This window comes from Gavialis gangeticus, unplaced genomic scaffold (assembly GCF_001723915.1).
Source record: "Gavialis gangeticus isolate Ggan-Ray unplaced genomic scaffold, GavGan_comp1, whole genome shotgun sequence".
Classification (NCBI taxonomy): domain Eukaryota; kingdom Metazoa; phylum Chordata; order Crocodylia; family Gavialidae; genus Gavialis; species Gavialis gangeticus.
This window is the reverse complement of record NW_017729025.1, coordinates 145,378,792-145,386,243: the sequence shown is the minus strand read 5'-3', so window position 1 is coordinate 145,386,243 and position 7,452 is coordinate 145,378,792. Positions and strand designations below refer to the sequence as shown.

Sequence of the window (7,452 nt, the reverse complement as noted above, 5' to 3'; positions counted from 1 at the left end):
CTTAAGTGTTACCTTCTTAGGAGAAACAGGGGAGAGACTTATTGTGGAAGAACAGTTCAAGTGTGGGAGTTACCAGGTGCAGTGAACAGAGTATTCCTAAAAGAAGTGGGTCTGGAGAGGTTTAGAGTGCAAGGAACTAAGCAAAGGAGTGAAACTGTAAGAGTGACAATGGAGAGTAAGGGGAGGTAGACTATGCACAGAGAGGAGGCGATGGGGATGAGAATGGGAGAGTAGAAGAAAATAAGCAGAGGCACATGAGGCAAAGATTACCCAGAGCAATGAAGGAAAATGTAATGCGGTCAAATGGCTTCCCAACCCCACTAGCTTTGGATCAGACCCTCAGGAAATTCAGGGTTGGAAGAACCAGCAGCATGTGGAAAAACGTTAAGCTTACGGAGAAGAAAAGGCGGTGCTGTCCCCTTCCTTGGAGGTATTTAAGAGGAGATTGGACAAACACCTGGCTGGGGTCATCTTTTTAAAGGTAAGAATGTTAGTCTTCATACTTAATAAGATACAGATTACAATAAGCCATTAGCAGAGGAGTGCCTATTAAAGAGGGACGGAAACATGGTCTACTGGTTAAAGGACAAGACCACTTTTTGAGTAAATCCAAGTTTAATTTTTCATTCTACTGACTTGTGTTTTTCATTCTACTGACCTTCTCTGTGATTTTTAACACAGAGACACAGAGGGAGAGACAGAGGGAGAGGGAGAGAGAAAAGTGTTTTCCTGTGTGTAAAATGGGTTAACAGGTACCATGCACTGTAAGTGAAATAGTAGCACAGGACTCTCTTGGCAGATTTTTTTTTTTTTTATGTGGCCACATTGCAAACAAATTTGTTTCTTAACCCTTGGCTGGCCTGTGACTTTTAAGCCTGACCTGAGCAAGAGCAAGTGCATAGCCAAATTGCTTCCAAGAGTTGATCAAGCAACAAATATCCCAACTCAGTCACACAATTCTACTCTTACTGCCCCTTTGAGCTAGCTAGTTAGTTCATCCTTTTTTGTAGAGGACCCTTCTTCCCTTTTCCAGTGCCAGGGACAAGGATTACTTCTCTTGGCTTGTTCACAGCTGGTGAGTAATCCCTGCATTTAACTCTGTGACTGAAATCACAACCTAAGCAGGGGAAGAAGTTAGTGGAATGGGGCTTCTTCCTATGCATAGGTGAGTAAGGGCTGTGACAGTTTAACCCTATGGAAGTGACTGTTAGCATATACAACAGATTTTTCTGTGTGTATATTTTGAGTTTCTAGTAAGGGCAACAGAAGCATCAGGGTTGAACTATTTACAGCTCTTCCTGCTTAAATAACATTGAAATCATTTGAGAAATATTTATGGGGGGACACAGTGATCAGCTTTCCTTTAGTAAACTGTACTCCTGGATATTACGTGGATAAGGACTGGCATACATGACAAATTACTTACAGCCCAAATTGTCTATAATGACAAAGAAACCTGATATGGATTAGCTAAACAAGTAGCATTTTTGCAAAAAGAACCAGCAAACATTCACTCTAACAACTGACATACAAACATCTATACAGGTTATTTTTTATAACAATAATTTTTATTGACTCCCTAAACCAGATGATATATTAATCCATTTCAACTAGGATTTTTTTTAGCTTGCACACAGTAGAAAGTGTAAACACAATCTGAGCACTGATTATGCTCATTCCTGTCCCACCGGTGACCCAACACTCGCCTTTATCTAAAAAGAGAATGTCCAGGTTTTCTTCTCATTGTGCACTTCCATTCTGAACCATTTGTAGATACTCTTCATATAGTTTTTCTTGTGCTTCATAAAGTTTTCTCAGTTTCTTCATTTGTCCTTTGCTGAGCTCTTTGCCTTCAGTGTCATGTGTAGGAAATCCCTGCAATATTAAGAACAGAAAGATCTTAGAAAATTCCATCCAGAGACCTTGTTTGCCTATAGTCAATCTGATGAATTTGTGATGGGTCTCTGTTCTCTCTTTTCATCAGAATCATGTGCTCTGGATGGGAGAAAGGATTAAAAGTAACATTGATACAAAAATCTCTGAGTGACTCAATTTATCATTGTATTTGCTGGCTTGTGTGCAAGCGTTTCAGGTCACTATTCAGGACAGATCAACTTACTACCTCTCAGATTTTAAGAGAAAAGCAATAAACTGTACTGTGAAACTGCTGTTAAAATTTTCAGCTCAGATTTTTTTTCTCTCCATGACCTGCATGCAAAGGACTTACTTCTGCATGACACAGCAGTTGCCCACAGTGTGACCTAGCGGAAGGAGATAGGACAGAAACTCCTTGCACATGCAATAATATTACTTTTTTCAGAAAACACCTGACTTCACCCTGCAGGTTAGGGAGAATTTGTTGGCAAGCTTCCAACGGAGCTGGGGTTGCCAGAGAAAAGTGGCACAGTGGGCAGAGCCAATGGGAAAGCACAGGGATACAGAGCAAACCAGTTTATTTGCCACAGACCCCTGGATATGTGGAAACTTGAGTATTAGAGGCCCTGTTTATCAGAGTGCAATCTTTGCCTCTCAACAGGACATTCTAAGAGGTTTCTGCAACAGACCCCCAAAATCCACAGGGAAGTCTTACCCAGTTCAGGTAAGTTCATGGCATGTTAAAATAAACCCAAGCAGTCACAAAACAGGCCGCCTTGTTCAAGAAATATGTAATCTCCCACCAGATTCAGGCCATGGGCAGGTGTTCATCTCTAAAGCTAAACAGCTCTGTGATATTATTAGTGCTAGAAAAATAGCTGGGGAGTCAGAGTATACATATGTCCTAGCCCCCTGCCTGGGGAACTATACAGGCAAGCTCTCTAGTCAGGGGGTACTAGAGGGGTACTCTTTGGTTCACCCACACCCTTAAGGGAGCCCACTTACCAGGAAAAGAGTCAGGCTGTCAGTGGGCAGTTAGCAGCTGCAGTAAAAGCAGCAGCTATCACACAGACAGTCCTTTGCCCTGGAGGGGTGGCGGGGGGGCATTCTCCTGTGGTGGGAACCCATCTGGAGCCTTGGAGGATTACCACTGCAGGAGAATGTCCCCCCACTCCATGTACTCTTCCAGGTCACCCTGGAGAGGTGCTCAGGGTGGGAGGCAAATATACCCAGGGCTGGAACATTCTGAAAGCCTTGGGAGGTTCCCAGACTGAGAAACCCTCCATGCCCCCCCCCCCCGACTGGGTCATATGCCCCATAGATGAACAGGCAGGGAGGTGAGGGTGAGGCAGGAACCATCCCAGAGCCCAGGTTCTTGCTGCTGGGAAATGCCCCCCTACCCTGGGCACTTTTCTAGGTCACCTGGGGCCAGAGGATGGAAGAAAGAGGTAGCATACCTGTGGAAATTACTCCCTGCCCATACCCAAATCAGTTCCAGGTCTTGCCAGGAGCAGAAGACAAGTGTCTGGGGCTGTTTGCAGTTTGGGGGAATGCCCTCCCACCCCTTTGCACAGACTTGGGGTGCTCCAGATCTGTTCAGTGGCTTTGAGGTACTATCACTCATGACAGAGGCCCCACAAGTCTCCCTGATAACTCACCCTATCCAAGGACCAGCTATCAGGGAGCCAATGTTCTCCTTCGCTCCCTCTCCCTTTAAGGGAGTGAGAGCAGAGGACTGTAGGATACTGAGTGTCCTCAATACCTGAGAGAGGCATACAACAGTTCCAAGTTAATGGAGTAGGGGAGAGCTCTTCTTGATCAAAGAAGGAAGATTTCTCTTGCAGAAGAGACATTTATCTTGCACATCATACTCCTCAAACAGCTGTATGCTTTCTTTTTTCTCCAAAAGAAAAGCTTTTCTTCTGGCACAAATGTAATGCCTGTCCATGGCCACTGTCTTAGGGCTCTACTGGCATTTAATAGGAAGAGAATCAGTTACCTACAGACCAAATGAGAAATAAGAATTTCATTCCTGTCTAAGGGAAAAAAATCCATGTATTTCTTACATTTTCATCAAATTTGGAATATTTGTCCTGCTCCAATTTAAACATCTCATTTGGTGGAATCTTCATCTTTGCCAGTTTTGCGGCCTACAAAATAAAACATGCATTGCAAGTTTAAACAGTATTTACCATCCCAATGAAATAAATGGTCATTTGTCCTTTCCTGAAAACTATCCATGATGTATATGCACTGCAATAAAGAACATCTAAATTGCAAAGCAGATTGCACTATAACCAAATGTGTTTATGTGAAAAGAAGCGGGCAAGGAAGGGCAACTCTGAACAAATCTTGACTGTATCTGTCTGGCAGGATACAAATGAACTTAATACTTTTTTTAAAACAATTTATCAGTTAGGATCCAATTAAGACAGAAAGAGAAGAAGTGTGCGTTGGAACCACCCAGAATAAATAGCTTACATGCTGTAGAAGCTGAATGTAGCTTTTTGTTGTACTGTATTTCAGATACAAACAAAAACACAGGCAATTTACTAATCTACTCAGTGTAGAAAGACCCATTTAACCATACAGAGCATCCTTGATCCAAACAGGGCAAGAGCAGGATCCAGACCTAAGTAAATAAACCATATTAAAGACACAACTAGACTTTTGCTTAATTGAAAAGAATGTGCTCTTAACATTATTAAAAGTAATCTATGTTGAATGCAATGATGCCAGATGATTTTCTCTTCAGAGCACACTGCGTGAGCTTATTTTTCTATATTTTACTACTAAAGCTATTCGCATGAAAACAGGACCTGTGCTCCTGATGGGTCCACCTGCTCTTCCTGCTTGGTCTTTACCTGAAGTCTTGAACCTTTGTGCTATTGCAGTTAGATGCTGTGGAGATGAATGTGTCTTCATAGAAAATTAGACTTCATGTCAAGCATAAACAGCAGGAACAGATGGACTCTTAGAAGCGCAAATATCCTGTTTTCATGCATATCTATATGGCAGTAAAGGGGGAAGAAAATACTAAATGATACAGGCAAAATCTCTTCTAACTTTTCATGGAAGCCATAAGAGCACTGATTATTTAAATAACCTAAATTGCAAGGGGGAAATAACTGTAAGCAGAAAGTTACACACAAGAACAGTGGATGACCAACAGAAGCTGAGCTAAAAATCTGGCCTTAAATGTATGCTCATGAGCATTAAATACTGCTATTTACACTTTTCTTCAAAAAGCAAATGTTCATTTAAATATAAATTTAAACAGTTATTTGAATAAATTTACCTCTTGTTCCTGTTTTTTCCTAGCTGCTTCTTCTTTCTTTCTTTTTCTCTCCTCTTCAATCTATGTGAAGTAAATTGAAAAGCAGTATTACTGAATCAAAATGAAACCACTGTATTAGGTTCTCCCTTAATCATGTGAGCCAACTTTGTTTTATATATCTGATTATACATACACCCGGTAGAACCACCTACAGTTAAAACACTAAAAACTAGGTGAAGTTGCCTACTGCTTTTTCATTTTAAAATCCCATTTTAAACTTGTTTAAAACATTGCCTAATGTCAATAGTTCACACTGATAATTTCTACGGTGGATGTCTATCTTAGTCTGAAATTTTAGAAACACAGTTCAGCCATTCCAGAGAAAAAAACTGTGGAAAATTAGTCACCCATGTTAAGTAATTCTTACAACTTTCACTGAGTAACTCTAGTGCTTCCAATACTTTAGCTTGAAATATGACAAGAGAGTTAATCTTTGTTCAGAAAAGTGCCTTTTTTTATTCCCAAGATCAAGTTTTAAACCTCTTCAAAATCTCAGTCCAGGCATGTGCAGCAGAGACTTGTTAGTTTGGCAGCTAAACTCTGTCAGAGATCAGCAGTGGAAACGCAATCCGAGCAAGGTGTACCAACCATCAAGGAGTATAATGATATGGGACTGAACTACAAGTCCCAGGAAGAATGTTGGCAGCATATCCTTATTAAAATATTTGGAATTTTGGCTGAATCTTTTCAATTGTTGATTTAATTTTCTGAGGGAAAAAAGCCATACAAATATTCCAAGGGAAAAAAAAATCATAGCATTTTCCAACCAGTTCCATTCGGCATAATTCCAACATCATGGAATTTTGCTGTTTTTACAAACCTCAAAAAGTTTCACATAAAAATTGTTATTAGGAGAACATTATCAAGGTTGGAAAATCATGCATTCAAAAGTCAGGTTCCTGTGCATCTTTCATTTTGCTCTCTTGGACATCTGCATTACAACACAATCTTATTACACAATCACATGCTGGTTCTTTTCTTTCCTCATCCAGTGCTACAATAATGAAGATTTAACAATTTCATTTTGTTATCAAAAGATACTGAGCCAACACAGTCTAATTTTATATGAATATGTAACTTTGATTTGCACTGACAAAAATATCAAACTAAATTACTAACAGAAATCGTCATAGACACAGAAACATAAATACACCACACTCAGCAGATCACAATTTTATAAAGGCTCTTGAAACATACAAATATATCATTAAAATTTCCCTAGTATTTTTCAGGCAATTATCTTAAATTTATTTTCTCAGCTGCTATTTCAGGTTTGTTATGAGTTTGTGTGTCGTTTTAACCCCATTTTATTTATATTAAAATTTTGTTTGTCACAAGTCAGCAAGCCTATATATAGTGGGTGCATCTACATGAGGTGTTTAATGTTGCATTAACATAGTTTACTGCTAAATAAGCATGTGTGTCTAAACATGCACATACTTACTTTGCAGTAAACCTCCCTAATCCCGAGTAAATTTGCTACCTGCAAATGCAAGCAGCAAATGTATTCAACGTTAGTAATGGCATCATAGCGCTTATGCAGACACCTGCCCAGGAACAAACTCTGCTCCCAGTCAGCTGTCCACCAAGGGGCAGGAGATAGCTCCCTGCCAGGGTAGGCTCTGCCACAGAAGTGTAAGCAGGAACTATGCCCCGCTGCCCTGAGACTGAGATCAGGGAATGGGGGCTGGGTGATCCTTATCTCTCAGCCCCCACTTTGCCATTGTGATTGGGAAGCACGGGACTGGGAAACCCTGACAGTCCCCAGCCAGCCCCAGGCTGTGTGGGGAAGCACATGCAGCCTGGAGGTGGCTGGGGACTGTCCTGTTTTGGGCAGGCCCCAGCCAGCTCCAGGCTGCACATGCACAGCGCAGGGCTGGCTGGAAACTGTCCTGGTCAGGGGCAGGTTGTAGCCCCATGCCCTGATCGGGTGATTGAGGCATGGGGCCTGCATGGAGCTGTAGGGGTGAGGTAGGTCCCAGCCTCCTGCCCCAATCTGCCGGTGGGGCAGCTAGCAGCGACCTGCCCCTCCTTGAGCCAGAACCAGGAGCTCCCTGATGCAAGGGCAGGGGGACATTGTTCTCACCTCAGCAACAGGCAGCCCCCGGGGCCAGGAGACTACTCCCTGCCAGCCCCTGGGCTAGCACCCAAGGGGAGCCTGGAGCTCCCCCTGGTGGCAGCAGGGGCCCATTGCAGGGCTGCAGGAAACGGTACAAATCTGATCCCTAATTCCTGCAAGT

The 7,452-nt window shown here is 42.1% G+C and overlaps 1 protein-coding gene across 2 annotated transcripts in view; it reads right to left on the bottom strand.

The window, feature by feature from the left end:
• Positions 1 to 1,546: 1,546 nt before the first annotated feature.
• CARS (cysteinyl-tRNA synthetase) overlaps positions 1,547 to 7,452 on the bottom strand; it is a 67,199-nt gene continuing 61,293 nt past the window's right edge. For both annotated transcript variants that reach the window (XM_019519710.1, XM_019519711.1), the window contains 3 exons: positions 5,174 to 5,233; positions 3,942 to 4,025; positions 1,547 to 1,875 (listed from right to left, as the gene is read on the bottom strand). In XM_019519710.1, coding sequence (XP_019375255.1) covers positions 1,741 to 1,875; positions 3,942 to 4,025; positions 5,174 to 5,233 — 279 coding nt within the window. In that variant the 3' untranslated portion in view covers positions 1,547 to 1,740. The remainder of the gene's footprint in view (positions 1,876 to 3,941; positions 4,026 to 5,173; positions 5,234 to 7,452) is intronic.